Source organism: Mustela lutreola, chromosome 9 (genome assembly GCF_030435805.1).
Source record: "Mustela lutreola isolate mMusLut2 chromosome 9, mMusLut2.pri, whole genome shotgun sequence".
NCBI classification, from domain to species: domain Eukaryota; kingdom Metazoa; phylum Chordata; class Mammalia; order Carnivora; family Mustelidae; genus Mustela; species Mustela lutreola.
Genome location: NC_081298.1, coordinates 105036080 through 105057187, shown reverse-complemented (window position 1 = coordinate 105057187; position 21108 = coordinate 105036080). Strand labels below are relative to the sequence as shown.

The 21108-nt window shown below is 47.1% G+C and overlaps 1 protein-coding gene across 4 annotated transcripts in view; it reads left to right on the top strand.

Annotated features, from left to right (window-relative positions):
* Positions 1-21108, top strand: part of TRABD2A (TraB domain containing 2A) — a 54721-nt gene that overhangs the window by 10002 nt on the left and 23611 nt on the right. For all 4 annotated transcript variants that reach the window (XR_009357335.1, XM_059188233.1, XM_059188234.1 and 1 more), the window contains exon 2: positions 30-590. Coding sequence is in view for 3 of the 4 variants with exons in the window: in XM_059188233.1 (XP_059044216.1) it covers positions 30-590 (561 nt within the window). In the remaining variant the exon portion in view is untranslated. The remainder of the gene's footprint in view (positions 1-29; positions 591-21108) is intronic.

Sequence of the window (21108 nt, the reverse complement as noted above, 5' to 3'; positions counted from 1 at the left end):
TACCTTAATGTCCTTTCTCTTCCTTTCAGCAAACTGAATTGAATTCCTTCTTGTGGACCATAAAGCGAGACCCGCCATCTTACTTCTTTGGCACGATCCACGTTCCGTACACGCGGGTTTGGGACTTCATCCCGGACAACTCCAAGGAAGCTTTTCAGCAGAGCAGCATTGTGTACTTCGAGCTGGACCTCACTGACCCCTACACAATCTCAGCCCTCACTAGCTGTCAGATGCTGCCACAGGGAGAGAACCTCCAGGACGTGCTCCCCCGGGACATCTACTGCCGCCTCAAGCGGCACCTAGAGTATGTCAAGCTCATGATGCCCTCGTGGATGACACCGGACCAGCGTGGCAAAGGCCTCTATGCCGACTACCTCTTCAATGCCATTGCGGGGAACTGGGAGCGGAAGAGGCCCATCTGGGTGATGCTTATGGTCAACTCCCTGACGGAAGTGGACATTAAGTCCCGTGGGGTGCCTGTCTTAGACCTGTACCTTGCGCAGGAGGCTGAGCGGCTGAGGAAGCAGACTGGGGCTGTGGAAAAGGTAGAAGAGCAGTGTCATCCACTGAATGGGCTGAACTTTTCACAGGTAAGACCCTCTTTGTGTGAAGGACTTGGCCTTTGATTATGTGTAAATCTACTGAAGTATAATTAGGAGGTAGACCAGAAGCATCGTTTATCCAAAAATTGTCTTTGCTCGAGAATGTTATTCTGAAGATTAAAAAATAAGCCCAAGAGTTAGTTATACCACTTAACATGTATATTACTAAGAGAGAAAAAGTTTTTTTTCTCTTGTCATCCCAACAAGTATTGGCATACATTTGTCACTTGTTTTAACTTAGGTTATTTATTAATAAGCTGCATTGAGAGGATGGACAATGTGAAAGTCAGACTGACTATCAGAGGGTATGGCCTGCTTTGAAAATGATACAGCCATGGCTATTTTAGGTCATCCTGGTCCCTTTCAGATCAGTGTTGTGCCTCTTCAGGACACTCTCCGTACGAAATCCCTTTGTGAGGCAGAGGTATGTTTCTCTTTTCCATAGTTTTTTTTTTTTTTTTTTAAAGATTTTATTTAGTTTTTTGACAAAGAGAGATCACAAGTAGGCAGAGGCAGGCAGAGAGAGAGAGAGGGAAGCAGGCTCCCTGCTGAGCAGAGAGCCTGATGTGGGACTTGATTCCAGGACCCTGAGATCATGACCTGAGCTGAAGGCAGTGGCTTAACCCACTGAGCCACCCAGGTGCCCCTTTTTTCCATAGTTTTTAACCCCCTCCCTCAGGACACTGGAATTTAGGTTCATGTTCAAGAAGTTCTTCATTTCTCATAAGACAAGTGCCACTTTATTAAAGTGCCATTGTTTAATTGGTTTGGTGAAATTTGTTGTTGTTAATATTTTAAAGTACGTTAGATGCCTCTGGGGGCCAATGGGAATTTTACAGTATGAAATAAACAGTTTTTTACTTTTTAAAAATGTTTAATTGACGTATAGTTGACATATAATACTACATTAATTTCAGGTATACAACGTAGTGATTTGACAATGACATACATTATGAAATGTTCACCACAATAAGTATGGTGACCATATAAAGTTGTTGCTATTATTGACTGTACTGAAATAACTATTCTTGTTTTGCAGATATTCTCAGTGGTTGGCCTTGGGAGGCTGGACCTCAGAATAAAAGTCAATCCTCTAGGCCTTAGCAGATCTCAGCAAGGCTGGACTGGGGCTGTTACTTAAAGAACTTAAGGGCATTTAACAGCCTAAAAAATAGTGTTTCTGAGTTGATAAAAAATTTATAGGGTATTTAATTTACCTTGCTAAGATTTTATATTAATAAGTAGTCAAGTGCTAAAATATAGTATTTGTTTGGCACATTGAGATTTATAGACAAATTAAGAGACCAATAATTTTCTCATCGATCTCTTGGGGGAGTTCTCTTGCATTATTTTGGAAACCCATTGTCAATATTCTAATGTTTTGAATGTCTACATTTAATACAATGTTTTCTAAAAGGCAAATGCTTTGATTTAAAGGCTCACTGATTTTAACCTTACAAGCTTGAGAATTTTTGCCTGAGCTAAGCCTTTTTTCATACTTCCAGTTGGGAAGGAAAAAGGCTTGGAAGTAAAATATTATCTTAAGGTATCTTTGTTTTTTTGGTTTTTGTTTTTGTTTTTAAAGATTTTATTTATTTACTTGACAGGGAGAAATCACAAGTAGGCAGAGAGGCAGGCAGAGAGAGAGGGGGAAGCAAGCTCCCTGCTGAGCAGGGAGCCCGATGCAGGGCTTGATCCCAGGACCTTGAGATCATGACCTGATCTGAAGGCAGAGGCTTCACCCACTGAGCCACCCAGGCACCCCTCTTTGTTGTTGTTGTTTTTTAAAAAGTTTTATTTATTTATTTGTGAAAGAGAGTGTGCACAAGTGGGAGGGGAGGAAGGGGAGAGAATCTCAAGTGGACTCTGCACTGAGCAGGTAGCAGGTCATAGGATTTGATTCCATGACCCATGAGATCATGACCTGAGCTGAAGCCAAGAGTCAGACGCTTAACTGAGTATACCACCCAGGTGCCCCAAGCAAGGTATCCTTGAAGGAAAGTGTGTGGTACCAACTCTTAAGATAATAAAGATATTTAAGAAACATTTTAGAGCCATATAGTTATATACTAGAGTGTCATTTGATTTCATAATACCTTCTTAAGTTTCAAATAGGTATCTAATATTTATAAACTAAATTTTTTTAATAAGACCTTGAGGCTAAGCTAGAGAGTTTAGAGTTGTTTAAATTTAGAAGGGACAATTATATGACGTTTCTGAGACTCTTTTTGGGGTGTAATTTCCTATGGTTTCACTTGTAAACAGTAAAATACAACCTTAGCAAACAGGTCAATGACATTTAACATATATATCTATACCTATATAACCACCACTTGGATCGATTTATTGAAGATTTCCATCACCCCAGAAAGTTAGTATGAAGTTTTCTTGCAGCATAACTATACAGAAAAGTGCACATGACAAATTTTCACAAACATAGCCATGTTTTCAATGTCAGCTTTCGGGGCCAGAAACAGAACAGCACCAGTCCCCCAGAAGCCCGTTGACTCCCCCATCTACCCCACACTCCCCAACCAAGGATAACCCCTCTCCTGCAAATCTTTGAGCATAAATTAGTTTGAACGTTTTAGAATTTCACATAAATGGAATTACCCCATCTGCTTCCTTTAGGGGATTAGGCTGCTTTTGCTTAGCATTCCCCTTGTGATTCACCACATTGCTGTGTGTAGTTGTCCATCATTCATTCTTGCTGCTGTGTGGCATTGAAGAATCCCACCAGAGGCTTTGGGGTGGTGGCTGATGGAGTCTCCCTTCTCAGTAAGTCCAGAGAACGGTAAGATCATCTGCATTCGTTTTGATAGAAGATGAGCCTAACTCATTCCCTTGGGTCCTTTTCTTTTGCCCCTTTGAGGAGTGGTTGGTTCCTTCTGTTCTCTGCAGAAGGACGTCAGAGGGGTCCTGACTATGCACTGAGACAGGGAGATGGCCAGGCCCTGCGGGCTCCTGTGCTATAGGCAAGAGGCAGAGGAGAGCCCGTGTCTTCCTTAAAGCCGGGGAAGGCTGCCTAGGAGGAGTCCCATTCCCTATACTCCAGGGCTCCCCACCCTCCTCTTGGATTAGTAAGGAGGAGGCAGCTGGAGACTGAGGCACAGCTGGGGCTGGAATGCTGTGCTGGCTGTGAGAGAAGCAGTGGACCCCAAGGCAGATGTACAGGGGTTAGAATTCCTGTACCATTACCAGCGTAGGACTTTGAGTTGTTCCCTTAACTTCTCTGAACTTTGTTGTCTCATCTTTTTTTTTTTTTTTTTTTTAAATATTTTATTTATTTATTTGACAGGCAGAGATCACAAGTAGGCAGAGAGGCAGGCAAAGAAAGAGAGGGGGGAAGAAGGCTCCCTGCTGGGCAGAGAGCTTGATTCGGGGCTCGATCCCAGGACCCTGAGATCATGACCTGAGCCGAAGGCAGAGGCTTAACCCATTGAGCCACCCAGGTGCCCCATGTTGTCTCATCTTTAAATGGGGGTAATGATACTTATCCTACCATCCTGTTGTCGGAAGCAAATAAAACAGTAAATTGGAAAACACTTCATAAGTACTCTATAGATATAAGGGGAAGAGAACTAACATATAGTCTCTTCTGTGAATCAGGCCTTTAATCTTCAGAATTTCACAAGATGGACACCATGACCCCTTTTTTATAGATGAGAAAACCGAAGCTCGTTGAGCATAAGAACACAGCCATGACTGCATAACCAGCAGATGGAGGAATTTGGGTTTGATTTCAGCTGTATTAAAGGTCATGGTGACTTTGAGTCTTTAGCAGCTGTGGTGGTCAGTGTGAGACCTTGGAGGTTTGAGTTGCAGTGGAAGATTCTGGACTTCTGTTGTCTAATTTGTTAGCCTCTGGCCACATGTTGGGTTTTCAGCACTTGAAATGTTGCTAGTGTGCCTTGGGAAATAAATTTTAAATTTTAGTTGGTTTGAACCATAATTGGTCTAATTATTGAGAAACTTTTAAGTTGTTTGGAACAACTTGGGCATGTGGATCTCTTTCCTCAACTATAAATATTATGAAATTGACCTACAAATCCAATGTCTCTGATGAAAATTTAGTATCCAAATTGAGATGTCAGACAAGTGGAAAATATATAACTGATTTTGAAAACTAAATATGAAAAAAGAATGAATAACTTTTTATACTGATTACCTGTTGAGATGATAATGCTTTGGATGTATTGGGTTAAATAAAAATATATCATTAAATTTAATTTCACCTGTTTTTTTTTCTTTTTTAATGCTTCTGCTAGAAAACTTTGATCTAGATTGTTTTATTTATTTTTTATTTATTTAAGATTTTATTTATTTATTTGACAGACAGAGATCACATGTAGGCAGAGAGGCAGGAAGAGAGAGAGAGGAGGAAGCAGGCTCCCCGCCGGCAGAAAGGCCGATGCGAGGCTCGATCCCAGGACCCTGGGATCATGCCCTGAGCCGAAGGCAGAGGCTTTAACCCACTGAGCCACCCAGGTGCCCCAATCTAGATTGTTTTAGATGCATGTGCCTGAGGTGGGTCCACATGGAGTCCATGTTGCCTGTGATGCGTCTCCTCCCTGTACCCTTTGCCCCGTGTGCCTAGCCAGGGCTGGACTCTGGGGAGCCTCTAAAGGTCGATGGCCGCCCCTTCTGGTGTAACTGGCCAGGGTCAGCTTTTCTTCATTAGCTTGTGATGCTCTTTGTTTTTAGCATTGCATTACACATACACACTCTCTCACATGCACCACCGCACGTACCACACACATGCCCACACCACGTACTCATGCAGTGGACGCACCACACGCACACACGCACTGCACGTATGCATTGCACACCACATGCACACACACTGCACGTACCACGCACGCACTGCACGCGCCATGCACACTACACATACCATGCACGCACCGCACGTATGCACTGCACGCACCACATGCACACACTATGAGCACATGTGTGCCCTCCTGTTTTTGCAATTCCCGTTTTGTCTGTGGATCTGTTTGCCTTTTGCGGTGTTTCAGCATCTGGATTTAAAGATTGCCTTAATGAGTTTGATTATCATGTTGATGATGATTTTATTAATTTCTGCATCAGTGTGGGCAGAACTGACATTTTTTCTCCTGGTAAGCCCAGTAGTCCAGGAACTTGCTCTCCTTCCCATTCACCTGATTGTATTTTAGTCTTTTTTCTTATTTTGTAGAATTCTTGATCTAGACTTTGCTCAAGTCATACATTTATTCATTGTTTTTAATAAAAATCGTGCTGGTGTAAAGATTCTCTTCTCAATATGTTTTCTATCTGGTAACTGATTTTTATGTATTAATTTAACCACTGAGTTGCAGTTGTGTATTTTAACAATGGTAGTTGATCCTCTTGCTTTCATCATGACCATCATTGACAAATAATTATTTTGTCTTCATCTTTCCTCAGTTTTTCTCATTTCTTCTTGTTCTTGTGTGCTGCTTAGGATACCTAGAGCAGCATTAAGTAGTAGTGGTAACAAAGGGCATTCTTTTCCCCAACTTGAGTGAGAATGGCCTTATTATTTCACCATCAAATACAACACTGGTAGTTTAGTCTTTCTGATGTGAATGAAATGTCCTTGAATTTCTGTTTTACTAAGAATTTTTTAAAAAAAGACTTTATTTATTTATTTGTCAGAGAGAGTGAGAGCGCTGAGCAGGGAGCCCAACACAGCTCGATCACAGGACCCCAGGATCATGACTTGAGCCGAAGGCAGACGGATACCCAAATAAGTCACCCAGGTGTTCCTGTTTTCCTAGGAATTTTATCAGAAGTTGTTGTTGTTAGTGGAAGCAATTGTTGAGTTTTATTAAGATCTTTTTTTGGTCTCTGTTGTGATTTTTTTTTTTTATTGAGATGTAATCGACATGTAACATCGGTTTCAGATGTACATCATTATTTGATGTTTGTACACATTGTGAAATGTGTACAGTAAGTCTAGTTAACATCTGTCACCAAACATAATTAACAAAACTTCTTTTCTATTGATGAGGACTTTTAAGATCTCTTCTTTTAGCAACTTTCAGTGATGTCTTGATCTTGTGGCTTTCTTTGTCCCCCTCTCTGAAAACTTTTCAGTATTAAACTATCCCTGCCCTGCTGACCCTAAACTTCAAAACCTAGGGTGTGAGTTCACAAAGAATTACCCTTGAAGCCACCTGTTCCTATATTCATTTAGTCAACACATCCATTGAATTCCTGCTGAGCATGGTGCTATGTAAAAAAAGGATCAGCTGTAATCTGGTGGTTGCTCCCCAGAACTCGGGGTCTTTATGATGCAGGTGGTCAGGTTTTCCAGGACAGGATTCTTCACCGTTTTCCTAGGGACTTAGCACCATGGCCCGCACTTGGTAGATGCTCAGTTAGCTTCTGTGTGGTAAATGATTGGAAGCCTCTCCCTGTTCTAGATCCCTCATGATTCCGCTATTTTTCATACTTCTGTCTCTCCCTTCATGTGTCCACTACTTCCTGAGAGCTAATTGTTCCCTCAACTTTCTGGATTTGGCATGAGGGAAAGGATGTTTTCTGTCTGGGGATTTGATCTTGCCATCTCAGAACAGATGCCGTGTTTCCTGCTCGAGGATGGAGTCAGGTTATAACGCCTGTTCAGTGCTGTTAGCTGCAGTCCCCTCCCTTCCCAGCTGCACAGGTGGGTCCCAATTAAAGACTTAAAGAGTTCCCTAGAGAAATGATCTTCCTGTATTCCATTGGAATGGAATGGTCACACATCACCAGATATGTGTGCACGAGCTCCAGGCATGGGGCGCTGTCTGTTTCCTCTGAGGGGTTGACCAGAACAAATCTGGCTGAACGAAGAGTTCTCCTGCCCACTTCCCAGTGATGGACTGGATGTCATGGTGGGATGGGGTGGGAATTTGGAACAGCCCTGATCTTCTCAGCATTGAATTCTGTCCATTAGGACACAGTCACATCTAGGTTTGGGGTTTGAGTCACGGAATCCAAAAGCTAACATGAATGAAGCCAGGAGGCCTGGAGTTGCCCTCTGCTTTCCACACGTAAAGCCTGCATCTTTGGGCTTTCTGGATCCCGAGATACTGAAGTTAGTAAGATGTGAACGTCGCATGCCAACCCCAGAGCATTTTTAGATGATGCGTAAGGGTTCTTGTGATCTGAATGGCTGTTCTGCAGAATCATTTCTGGTACTGTTTACTCTTGCCAATAGATGGCACTAACATATTTCATATTTGCCTTTTCACCTGTCACTTCTGCTGTCCCTTCCAGCAGCAGGTGTCACTGCCAGTTCTGCCCCTCTGCCCTAGGACCCTAACGGCTCATTCTCTCTGCTGAAAAGCCATTTTACCCCCACAAACTAAAACCTTAAACAATGGTTTGGGCCCAGTGGATGTACCTTCTGAGTCTTATGAAAGAGTGCATTTCTTGAGTCCCAGTTTCTTCTTCTTCTTCTTCTTTTTTTAAGATTTTATTTATTTGACACGGAGAGAGAGATCACAGGCAGGCAGAGCAGCAGGCAGAGAGAGAGGGGAAAGCAGGCTCCCTGCTGAGCAGAGAGCCCAATGCAGGGCTTGATCCCAGGACCCCAAGATCATGACCTGAGCTGAAGGCAGAGGCTTTAACCCTTTAACCCACTGAGCCACTGAGGTTCCCCTGGATTTTTCTTCTTTAGAGCAAGTTTTCTTTAGATGGATCAGTTCTTGAATAGAAGATACCACTGGCTCAACGATGGGGCTCTGGTCCAGGCAGGGCAGAGTGGCGGAGGTGGTCCCTGGCAGGGTGGATTCCTAGAAAGATGCCATCTGTGTGTCTACATCTCTGGCTGATGAAGGAGAGGTATGAGCTGGGGAGGGGCTGGCTGGTCTGAGAAAGCCTCCTGAGCACCTAAGGTCAGATTCTTAGGAGGGTATGGACCTGTTAGGCCCAGGGTAGCCCAATCCTAGGATAGCATCGGGTGCCGTGTTTTGTCCTTTGCAGGCATCTCCACAGGTCTCTGTTCCCTGAGAGAGGCCATGGGAAGAGTGCTGGTGGGTCAGCGAGCAGATGCCCCTGGGGTCAGTTTCCTGTTGGAATAACCCGGATGGACAGCTTGAGGGTCACAGTGAGACTGAGCAGACCTGGTCTCTTTAGTCTCCTGTTTCCTCCCATCCAAGTACTAGCCAAGCCCAGCCCTGCTTAGCTTCCAAGATCAGCAGAGACCAGCAACTTTAGGGTGGTATGGCTGTAGACTCCCATTTTCTAAATCCAGTTCTGCTTCTGAGGGCTGCCACCTGTTGGATTCACAGGTCTGACTTGCTGAGGAGTTGCTGCTCCCTAGTCATAAATTCCATAAAAGCAGATGGTCTTATCTTTGAAGTTGATCATATACTGATGGATGACTTTTTCACGTTTTCCATAATGGAAATGGAAGGTGCTTGAAGGTGGTGATCTTGACATTTTGTTTTTCCTGGGTAGGTTTGGCTTAAAATAAGGGCCTAGACAAAAATATATGCGCTCTTGGAGCACCTGGGTGGCTCAGTTGGTTAAGTGTCTACCTTTGGCTCAGGAAATGAACTCAGGGTCCTGGGATGAAGCCCCCAGAGTCAGGCTCCCTGCTCAGCAGGGAGTCTGCTTCTCCCTCTCAATCTGCCCTTGCCTCCCAACTTGTATGCACGTGTGCTCTCTCTCTCAAAGAAATAAATAAAATCTTAAAAATATATATTATATATAATATATATGTTACATATATATATAGTGTGTGTGTATATATATATATATATATATATATATATATATATATATGCTCCCTGAAAGGGAAGTGGTTTCTAAAATATGGGCAGATTTGTTTGTGAGCATAAACACTCTTTGACAGTGACCTCTTCAGGGCCTGTACGTTGTCCCTTGTGCCGGGAACCTTTCCTCATGCTGTTCCTCAGGCTGGCTGATTAAACTTACACATTATTTCTTCCATGAAGAATCCCAAGGCCAGACTCTACTGTTCTGAGTGTCCCTTGTGGAAACCTCCGCCAGAGCCCTGATGACTGCCTTTCTCAGAGGTGCAGCCTTTTCTTTTTCTTTCTTTCTTTCTTTCTTTTTTTTTTTTTTTTTTTTTTAAGATTATTTGTTTGTTTATTTGAGAGAGAGAGCACAAGCGTGAAAGGAGCAAAGGGAGAGGGAGAAGCAGACTCCCCGCTGAGCAGGGAGCCAGGCGAAGATGACAACAAAGACCATGGAAGGCTCCATCCCAGGACCCTGGGATCATGACCTGAACTGAAGGAGACCGGTAACCAACTGAGCCACCCAGGCGCCCCTCAGAGGTGTAGGCTTCTTGAAGGTTGGGCCACACTCTGGACGGTCCTTGCGCCCCGGTTCCTAGCATGGTGTCTGGAGCACAAGAGGTGCTTGTGAGTGTTACGGGATGATAGACAGGCCACTGTGGAACGTGTCCCTGAAGCCCATGGGTGACAGTGGGCTCGGTGATACCTTGGCCAAAATGGGACACAACATGAGTGTGTGTCCATTACTTCGAGGAGTTGAATACAACCTTTCTAACTGTGTTAAGACCAGCAGGTTAAAATACACACTATGTGCAGTGTTTTCGCTTTCTGCTTTTTTACATTCTTTCCTGCCCTTGCTCTGTGATACTGTGTGTTTTTCTGCATGGCGGGGTGACGTGCTGTGGTAAGTGTGCACGCCCTAGGAGCCTGTGGCGTCTTGCCCCGGAATCAACCTTGGGTTTGCTTGCACACAGAGCATCAACATAACCCTTGTGATAGACACTGTCTTCAGACATGGGAAGTCCAGGCTGGGCCATCAGGCCACCCAGCGAGGTCTTCCATGGCATTTCTGCATCTTGGTCTTCTCTTGACTTTCTTATTTTTGGACCAGAAGTGGGAAATGGAATCAACTGTGTACCTCATGGCTGGCTGTGATTCTTCACGAGCTTCCAGACAGAGACTTGAACTCTGTGTTTCCACCTGGGGACAGGCCTGCTCAGGATTTGAGTCTTCCTCTTTTATTTTTTAATGACTGGTCTTTATTTGGGACACATTTCTTCAGCACTCAGCATGGGCTAGGTGCTCTGTTTCTCATTTTGGGGACTCAAGAGACAAAGCTGGTGGTGATCCTGCCATCCCCTGGCTCTGGGCTGCCTCTCTAAAGTCCAAAGTGAAGTTTAAAAAAGGAGGTATTTTTGTACCCTTGCATGGACACACCATGTGCTGTGGGCTCTTCTGGCCCTGGCCCCATTCTGCTCCCTTTGGAGTCATACAAGAAGCACTTCGAAGGATGCTGCAGTCTTGTTTCTGCCCAATGTCCCTGCCTCCTACCTGATGAATTAGGCTGGGAGCAGAGCCCTTTGACACCGCAGCAGCCAGTTCTTTCATGGTGGATCAGCTCCAGGATACCCCTAGACTCTAGGAATAACTCTCAGCATCTCTCTGTGGGAGGTATAGGAGAGTGTGAGCCCTCTGTCTCTTGTCCACGGTCCACCTCCCAAGCAGGGGGGCTGGGGCAGAGTCTACCCTGCTTGGAGGAGATGGGGAAGGAAAGTAGAAGGAGCCGGTGGGACTGGACCAGCTGTTCCCTCGGGCCCTGCAAGGAGCCAGAGTCTCAGCAGGGTGACATACTCTGTGGCCCAGCGATGGAGCCAGGCTGCCCTGGACTCTGGAGGGGGACATTGGTGGCATTGTATAATGTCACATCTTGGGCATCATGGCATTTCTCTGCTTCTCCACTGTCCCTCCTGACCCATTCTTGTGCTGCCCTTTCTCCCTACACTTTTCCATGAGGCCTTTCCTTTCCCTTCATGATCATTCAGGCTTCCAAAGAGAGTGAGTAGGGCTTTGGTGCCAGCCTCAGCAAAAGTTATGGAATCACAAAATGTGGATGACGACATGAGAGACCTGAGCGGTCGCCTTACCCCATCTCTGGGGGCCCTGATTCCATTCCAAGCGAGTCTCTGCTCTTGGCAGGTACGTTGGGTAGAGAGGTTGCTTATCACTGAACAGAATATCCTTGAGGGGTGCTGTTGGTTGACTTCTCAGGGTGGAGATGCTCTCTGATGCTTTCTGAGGCTTCAGTGGGGCCCCCAGTTGGCCCGGGACCAGACAGCCATGTTTGCATTTGCAGTGGTCATGGTCACAGGCTGGATGCCATCTGATAAGACTGCTGATGTTGCAGACTCAGCCCAGGCCCAGAAGTGATTCTGAGATGCTGTAGGATCAAAAGTCCTATGGTGCTGGGCAGAGGGAACATGTTTGTAGACATTTGAGACAATCTGTGACTGAACCCGAGCTGAGGGGCCTGATACGGGCCTGTACCCTTCCCCACCCTCCCTCCATTCCCCAACTCTCACACTTCCCTTCCTGGATTCGGACTTCCAAGGTCCTTGTCAGCTCCTCCTTTTGGACTACTGTTCTTGTTACCGTGCCCAAATTCTGCAACTCTACACTGGGTTTCTGTTATGCACTGAGTTGTGTCTCTCTGCCCCCATTCATATTTTGAAGCCCTAACCCCAAGGACCTCAGAATGTGACTGCATTTGGAGACTGGGTCTTTAAAGAGGTAATTAAGTTAAAATGAGATCACTGGGATGGACTCTAACTCAGTATGACTGGTGTCCTTATAAGAAGAGGACATTAGGACACAGACACACACAGAGTGAGGACCATGTGAAGACACAGGGAAAAGACAGTGGTCTGCAAGGCATGGAGAGAGGTCTCAGGAGACATGAACCCTATGACACCATGATCACTGACTTCCAGCCTCTAGAACCAAGAGAAAACACATTTCTGTTGTTGAAGTCACCCAGTCTGTGGTACTCTGTTATGGCAGCTCCAGCAAACTAATGCAGTCCCTTCTGTCTGGGCTTTCCACTTCATCTCCTAGGAATAGACCAGAAAGGCAAGAAGAAAACTCCAGTCTTGTGCTACCAGGATCCATTTACTCATCCTCCCTTCTTCTGTTTATTTCCTCCTCTCTTTCTCCTCGTCTTCTGTTTCTCTCTCTTTTTCAGATTTATTTATTTTTTATTTTTATTTATTTATTTTTTTGGTCAGAGAGAGATAGAGCACAAGCAGGGAGCAGCAGGCAGAGGCAAAAGCAGGCTCCCCACTGAGCAAGGAACCCAGTGCAGGGCTCGATTCTAGGACTCTGGGATCATGACCTGAGCTGAAAGCAGACACTTAACTGACTGAGCCACCCAGGCATCCCTGTCCTGTTTCTCTTTTCTACCTTTGAGGGAAGAATGCCTGCATTCTGAACTGTCACATCCCACCACAGAGCAGGGAAAGTGGGGGAAAGGAGGAGGGTTGGGAGAGGTGAAGAATGTGTGAGGGAGGGCGCCTGGGTGGCTCAGTGGGTTAGGCCGCTGCCTTCGGCTCAGGTCATGATCTCAGGGTCCTGGGATCGAGGCCCGCATCGGGCTCTCTGCTCAGCAGGGAGCCTGCTTCCTCCTCTCTCTCTGCCTGCCTCTCTGCCTGCTTGTGATTTCTCTCTGTCAAATAAATAAATAAAATCTTTAAAAAAAAAAATAAATAAAAAAAAAATAAATAAAAAAAAAAATAAAAAAAAAGAATGTGTGAGGGAAAGGGGAGGGCCAGAACCACAGCCCTAGAGGAGGAGCTGACAAGGACCTTGGAGGGAGGGAGAAATAGTCTCAAACAGACTCTGGGCTGAGTGTGGAGCCCATCTCAGGGCTCGACCCTGAGACCATAACCCTGAGCCGAAACCAAGAGTCAGATGCCCCCCAGGCTACTTTAATACTGAGCTGGGTTTTCAAGGGGCGGCTGGGATTGAGACAGGCAGAGGAAATGAGGGAGGTAGTTCAAACGGGCCAACAGTGCAGGCCAACCTGGGGACAAGCACACCAGGCTGGCCAAATGGTGGCAGGCTGGGCGGGCTCCATGAGCCTTTGTGTAGGGCGGGATGGAGGCCGATGCTGTAGAGGGCTTGAGTGTGAGGCTGGGGAATCTCCGTGCCCACGGAGCGGTTTTTGGGGTACAATGGGAGCCCCGAGAGCAGGGTTGCTGGTCAGTGCCTCTGGCAGCCGAGCGTGGGCTGGATGGGGCTGCCACCCTGGTCACTACTGCAGGCTCTGGAGTCAGCCTCTCAGCTAAGAGCTTGGGCCATGTTAGTCCAGGCCCTGGGGCCAGCAAGGGAGAACTGCGGGACTGGGAACTGGGCTCTCTGTGGACTGGAGTTCATTTGTCCTTCAAGGGAAACCTGCCAGAGAGCTGATAGTGGATATTGGATACAAAATAAGAAACATCCAGGAGCGGGCTGGACTCCACAGAGGTAGTGCAGTGTGTAGCCATTGAGATGACCTGCTTGCCACTTAGGCCTAATGAGCCCCAGTAATAGTTGTGCATGTGGCTAAGTGGGTGTGCTTGGCTTTATTGTGCTTTTATTTTATTTTAAAAGATTTTATTTATTTGACAGACAGAGATCACAAGAAGGCAGAGAGGCAGGCAGAGAGAGAGGGGGAAGCAGGCTCCCCGCTGAGCAGAGAACCCGAATGCGGGGCTGGATCCCAGGACCCTGAGATCATGACCTGAGCCGAATGCAGAGGCTTTAAACCCCTGAGCCACCCAGGTGCCCCTATTGTGCTTTTAGTTCGGTTCTTCATAGGACTCTTCATCGTCTGTGGTTCCTGAAGCTTGTTTGTCTTGTCAGAACTTGAAAAAATGTAAAGGAAAATTACCTTTCAGGGCAATAGAAGTTGAAAAAGGAGATTTCTGGGGAGGGCCTGAGATGGTCTGGAAGGGCTTAGCGGAGGTGGTAACTTTCACTAGGCCTGAGGGATGAGAGGTCGGTATTTGTTCTTACTGTCACCTCAGCATTGTGTGGGATTTGGGTGAAGGAGGGGTATTAGATAGCCGGGGGCGCCCATCCCAGAATACTACATGGGGGGAGTGTAAGCAACGGAAATGTGTTTTCTTGCAGTTTTAGAAGGTCAAAGTACAAAATCAGGGTGCTGGCAGGGTCAGTTTCTGGAGAAGGCTCTCTCAGCTTGTAGCTGGTCACCTTCTTGCTGTGACCTGAGGTGCCCTTTACTCTGTGTGTGTGTGTGTGGGGGGGGGGGGCTGGGGTTGTTCCAGTGTCTCTTCCTCATCTTATAAGGACTGCAGTCCTATCAGATCAGGGCCCTACCCTTAACCCTAATACCTCCTTAGAGGCCCTGTCTCCAAATACAGTCAGATTGGCAGTTAGGGCTTCATCCTGTGAATTTGGGGGTGGGTAGCACAGTTCAGTTTGTGACAGGAGGCCCATTGGACATCAGGCAGGATGCGGACGAGGTGGAAGGGAGAGAGAATGGTCAGGAGGCCTGACTGAGAAGAGAAGGAGAGGAGAGACGTGGAGGGTGTTGAAGGGGTGGCGGGCCTGGAAGAGAGGGAGGGCCTGGTGCATTCTCCCAGGCCTCTCCGTGGGCTCTCCTGCTCCTCAGGAGCCGGCATGCCAAATGACCTGCCAAATGACCAGTTGGAATGTCACTGAAGATGAGTTTCTCTCGTCCTCATGCTTGAGTCCTTTGGCTGCGAAGAGCTCAGGTCCAAGTGCTTGGGAGCGCTTTCTCCACCCCCTGGAAAGCAGACCTCAGTGTCCGGAGAAGTGTGCAGTGTGCGGAAGCCTTACCTCCTGTGTCAGCACGTATGCACACGACAAGAAAAGGAGCAGGATTTCTCACCATCTTGCTTTGAGGGGCCAGTCTAGACTATTCCACGAGAATAGTCCCCTTTCGGGTACAGAAGGGGGAGGAGTTTTCCGGAGTGGCTGGAAGGGAGAAAATAAATGAGCGTGAGGAGGACATCCCCACGGCCTGGATACCCAGGTGAGACGGGAGAGGCCAGGACCAGAAATCCTCAAGGGGGGGCTCGAAACAATATCGGGGCGGAATGTTCTGAGGACAAGGAAGACCTTCCCCTACTGCTCTCCAACTATACTTCAAGGGGCTGAATGGCTCTCAAAAGTGAACTAAAAAAAAAGACCCAACAACCCACCGCCCCAGAAGGTGAGGCCTGCGCCTGAACAGATGCGAGCCCCTTTGTTCGGGGAGCTGGGAGGCTGGTGGGGTGGTGCGGGCTAATGGGAGCCGCATAATGGGCGGTGCCTTTCATATGCAGAGCAGCCCTTTGATCTGAGGGGGATGAAAGTGCTGGAAAGTGAAGAGGCTCGATGGGGGGCCTTTGTCTTTGACAAAAAAGGCATCTGCCGGACTCGAACCTCCTCGCCTGCTCCTTCAGCCCAAGGGCTCCCACAACAATGCCCGGACTGGGACCTGGGTCTCCCCACAGCTGAAGAAGTCTCAGGAAAGAGAAAGAAGCATGCTGCAAATGTTGGACAGGGAGCTTAATCGATTCTTTCCACAGCCCAGAAAGAAAGGGAAAGAGAAGCGCTATAGGGAAGCAAGGGGAGAACGGAAGGGAGACATGGGGGGGAGCGGGACGGGGTGGGGGGTGGGTAGCAGGACGGAAGGGTAGCATTTGAACACTGGAGTAAACTGTCAGGTAGTAGCCGTTTTACTTTTCTGAAGACAGTGCAGATGAGGTGAGTATGCGGCATTGGAGGGATGAAGAACAGTACTCAGTTAATAAGACATGTTTTGGGGTGGACTGGTACTGTTTTTTAAATGACAGTATAAGGCAAGCACAATATGAAAGCAGACATCCACCTGGCTCACTCTGTTTCCAGAGGGGAAAAGAAAGTCCCTTTAAGTCTCTGTGCTGTCAGAAGCTCTAATTGTATAATAACTTCCAATAGTTCTTCTTTCTTCCTGTCTCTTACCCTTCTTGGAATCTTAACCAATACTCAAATCAAAGCACTTGGCATTTGGCTTAGAGGTTTGTTGCTTGTGGATGCTTTTTGAGTCTCTTCTGTGGAGTAGATGGCCTCCTGGGCCACAAGCCTGGTGGTGCTGTGTCATTGAAGGGACATCCATCTGGTTGTCATGCGTGTGGCTTGGGAGGGAGTGGACAGGCATGTCCTGTGGAGGGCTGTCCCTTCAGGGGCTGTGGTTGGGTAGGGAGTTGGGAGAGGAGGGAGCATGATGGTTTTGGCATGTCTCACTTCCCTAGCAGGAGAGAGGATCTGAAAGACGAGGACTGACCTGACATAGTGATCTCTGGGTGCGGGGCACAGAGAGTGACTTTGAGGCTGTCTCTGAATCTTTTTACCTGAGCAGTACTGTTATAACCAGGACAGGGCCAAAAGTAGGCATACTGCCTGTCCTTGCTGAGAGGAGCCTGGGCCCTAAGCAGTTGGGCCTAGCCTTGGGAGAAGTGGGCTTTAGACACCTGGGAGAGGTCAAGGCTGGTCTTGCTGCCCTCCTGCTATCCTACCCAGCTTCTCATTGGAAAAAGCATGAACTTAGGAGGCCATAGATCTAGGGTCAAATCCTGGCTCCCTGCTCACTTCTTACCTTTTTGACCTGGGACAAGGTACTGAACGTTTCTGAGTCCATTTCCTCATCTGTAAAATGGGGTTGATGAAGCAGACACCATAGGACTGTAGTGAGGAATGAAGGAGAGAGCCTCTGTAGAGAACCCAGTGCATAACAGACTTCGGCTAGAAGCGCGCGGTTACGTTTACTCCTATCACCCTAAGTGGTTGGGCTTATTTGTACCGACTCAGTACGCTCTTATACCTCATTCCTGTTGACACATCTCTACACGTTTTTTTCCCTCTTGCCTCCTTTTATTCATAGACACTCTTTTCAATCTGGCAGGAGAAACTGGGACAGCATTGGGGGTTGAATTTTACTTCTAAGTTCAGTAGTTTGCCTCCTTACTTGAATCTTGTCAGTGATTGGTTCAGGATCCTGGTTTTAAGCCAATCAGCATGCAGAATTCTTTTGGCTTCTCTGATTGGTGAAGGTGTGAGCATGTGTAGTAATTTGGCTCAACTAGATGGAAGAAAGGTTAGAACCCCGGTGTTGGCTTGCCTTGGCTCATTTTGAGTTTTCTAGTTGTAAGAGTGGTCCAGAAATTAAGCAGGTGCATAGACCAGGGGAGCCCTAACCTTACTTCGCTCCTTGCTTTTGGCTTTCTGCTGTGTGAGAGTCTGTTTCCTTATGATTTAAACCGACTTAGGCGCTGTTCATCCTGATCCCCACTGTCGCTGTAACTGCTTTGTAGAAACTCCCCATCCCTTACCTGAAGTCACCATTTTTCTTTACCATTTTATCAAATATGTGTTTTTAACAATATGGTGTTTGGTCTTGTTTTCAAATTATTATAGAATTATATTTGAATATATATATGTGTGTGTGTATACATATTTCTATAAATGGAACTATACTGTATACTTAATTCTATGTCTTGCTGGTTAACCAAAATTGTGTGTTATTATCCATGCTAATGTGCATGGCCACTATTCATTTTCACTGTTGTGTGGCATCTACTGCAATTTTTTTAGTTCTCTTCTTGATGGACTGTTTCCAGGGTTTTGCTGTTTCAAATGACTTGGCTATAAACATTCTCATAGGAGTCTCCTAGAACACACATGCGAGAAGTTTCATTCCCATGTGCTATCATTTTGCTTTCTATTTAATTAAACTGTAGTAAGGAAAGCTGGGTTGACTCTCTAGGGACATTTCTGTGAGCCTTGGTCTTCCTGCTCTGACTCCTCTTTAATTGGCTTCAAAGGTTATTGTCTCCTTGGCGTCAGGAATTAGGTACCCTTGATCTCCATCCACTTGCCACCTTCCGCTGGCTCCAGGATGACCCCTTTGCCACTCTCCAGCACAGTCTTGGACACGCTATTTCCTTCTACCAAGAGATGAGACCACTGTTTTTATAGTAGGACTGGCTTCTTCAAATTCTTTGAGAGACAACGAAGCTGGGTCTGTCCCCTACAGAACCTGACTTAGCCATAGATTGGCTCCTCCTGTTCATGAGAGGCTCTAGATCCTTCCTGGTTGGGCTGTGGTGAGATCCTTCAAATTCTTTGAGAGACAACGAAGCTGGGTCTGTCCCCTACAGAACCTGACTTAGCCATAGATTGGCTCCTCCTGTTCATGAGAGGCTCTAAATCCTTCCTGGTTGAACAGCTCCTGCGTTCATTACACTAAGTAGGGCTTAAGACTGGGGCCTTAAAATAACAGAAATGTATTCTCTCCTAGTTCTGGAGGCTAGAAGTCCCAAGTCAAGGTGTCAGCAGAGCTCCGCTCACTCTGAAGGGCCTAGAGGAGAATCGTCCCTTGCCTCATCCAGCTTCTAGTAGTTTCTGGCAATTTTGGCCTTTCTTGGCTTGTGGGTGCACCCCGCCGATCTCTCTCTGTGTTGGTCATCGCTTGGCTGTCTTCACTGTGTATCTTACAGTGTCTTCCAGCTGTGCATGTCCGTATGTCCACATTTCCCCCTCTTGTAAGGATATCATTCCTGATGGATTCGGGCCCACCCTAATGACCTCATCCTACCCCGATTACATCTGCAAAGACCCTATTTCCAAAAGGTTCACAAGTAATGGGGATTAGGACGAACATATCTTTTGAGGGGAGAAAAGTCAACCCGTAACATCATCTTTTTCCCCCCTCTGCTGCTTCTCTGGCTGATTAGGGAGATGAACTTTGGACAGACCTGTCTTGCCTGACCTGTGGGGACTTACACTTGTCTAGTGGGGATGGGAACTCCTTCTACCAGGAGCTCTAGCCTCTGTTTTCCTTCCTTCTTCCTGGGCTTTGGTACTGGTCTGGGTGACTCTGACTTCCATCTCCTTCCCTCGTGGAGTCTTCACTCTGCCCCGATGAGATGCTCACTGGATGTTTAGCTGTTCCTACGTTGGGCTTACTGGTTGTCTTTGCAGTTGCCACACTCCTGCTGCCCCCCTGGGGAGGGACTGGCTCCTGGTGACATGCTGGAAGCAGCCTCCTAGGATGAGCTTATAGTACCCTCCTCCATCCTGTTCGGACTCTCTGTGGCCATGCTGGTCCCCCCCCCCCCAACCCCTTTGGTCATGCTGGTGGTGCTTCTTTCTGGACCCTTGTCACTCCCTTTGTCTGTCCTGGGCTTGTAGATTTGGTTGCTGCCACACACACAGCTCTTGTTGAGGTCCTGTGGCTGCCAGTGCTGCCACTGCCCCTGTCATTGTCCCTTTGGCAGAGCCTGTAGGCCCCGTGACTGCAGGAGAGTATGTGCTTGGGGTGGATACACTGGCCCTTCCATGAACAGAGGGTCTTTGGGGTACATTGGATTCCCTCACCCTAGCATGAACTGAGGAGGTGGCTCAGACACCATGGGGACCATATGGAGGCTCCTCATGGTCACCTGACCTGATTCCCTTCTCCGTGGAGCCCCGTGGCCTGTGCCAAGGGGAGGAGAAACAACAGAGACAGAGAAGACAGACCAGAAGGGTCTGCTCCCCTCCCTCCCTGAAATGGAGCAAATCAAATGCTTCCAAGTGGAAGAGCGTTTGAGGTCCTCACGTGCTGTCTCCCCTTTAGTGCAGCATCACCGCCCCCATATGGACATTCCAATTTTGATTGAACAGTCTTAGTGCCAAGGAGAGCAATATTACAGGTCCCCAGGGAACATCCTTGTATTCTTCTCTGTTGGACATGTAGGCTTGTATTTCTGTAGGAGAGATTCCTAGAAGTAGGACACATGCATTTTCTGTGTGGATGGCCGCTAACAGATTGTGCGTGTATGGAAACACACATTGTATTGTTATATACAAAAATGACTACATGACAGTCATGGAGGAGACCGGGAGCTCAAAAAAAAGAAAGGACCTTCTAATAGTAAAAATGTCCCACAGTAGAGCAGAGTGCCTGACTTGAGATAGCAAGCATTCAACAAGAAGAGCTTGGTATATCCTGGAGAAGCACTGGGAACCTCTCCAAGGTGGCAGATCCCCTAGTGGTGGCTTATTTGGCCTTGAGCCCTTTCAAACATCACGCATCTTCCAAGGGAGTCCCAGAGAACAGCAAAGGTTTTTCAGGACCTGTCCTGAAGCGTTATGAGCCTGTCTCCTTGTGTGTTTGCAGAGACCTGCCACGGGGCTCTGCTTGTCCTCTGTCATAAACCCAGGTCTGTCCATTGTATCCCCAGCTGTGTTGGCCCGAGTTCTGCCAGGACCCTCCACGGGTGGCCTCAGGAGATAAATGAGCTTTTCCCAACAGGCAGGAAGTCCTCCTGTGTACCCTGAAGATAGCAGGAATGTTCAGTTGCAAGCTTCAGGCATAGCTGCTGTTTCTTATGGTCAAGGACAGAAGTCTTGACAGGTTTCAAGGGAAGTAGCCTGCTTAGCTCTAAGATCTTGGATCTTTAGATCTTTAGATCCTTAGCTCCTTCCTCTGGTGGCCTCTGGTGGCACGTGTAGCATGCTTCTCTTGGCCTGTGGCTGGGCAGGCCAGGAGATTGGTGCTAGGTTATGGAGGGTGAGCTGACGGGTGCCAAGTCCATGGCCCCCATTTGGGATGTGGTTGTGTAAGTTGGTCACTTCTCTTTTGCTGATCAGGGTGATGTGCCCTCAGACAACCACATGTCCTTGAATACATGCTCTCCTTGTATTCTTGCTGCTGCAGTGCTCCTGTGAGGTGC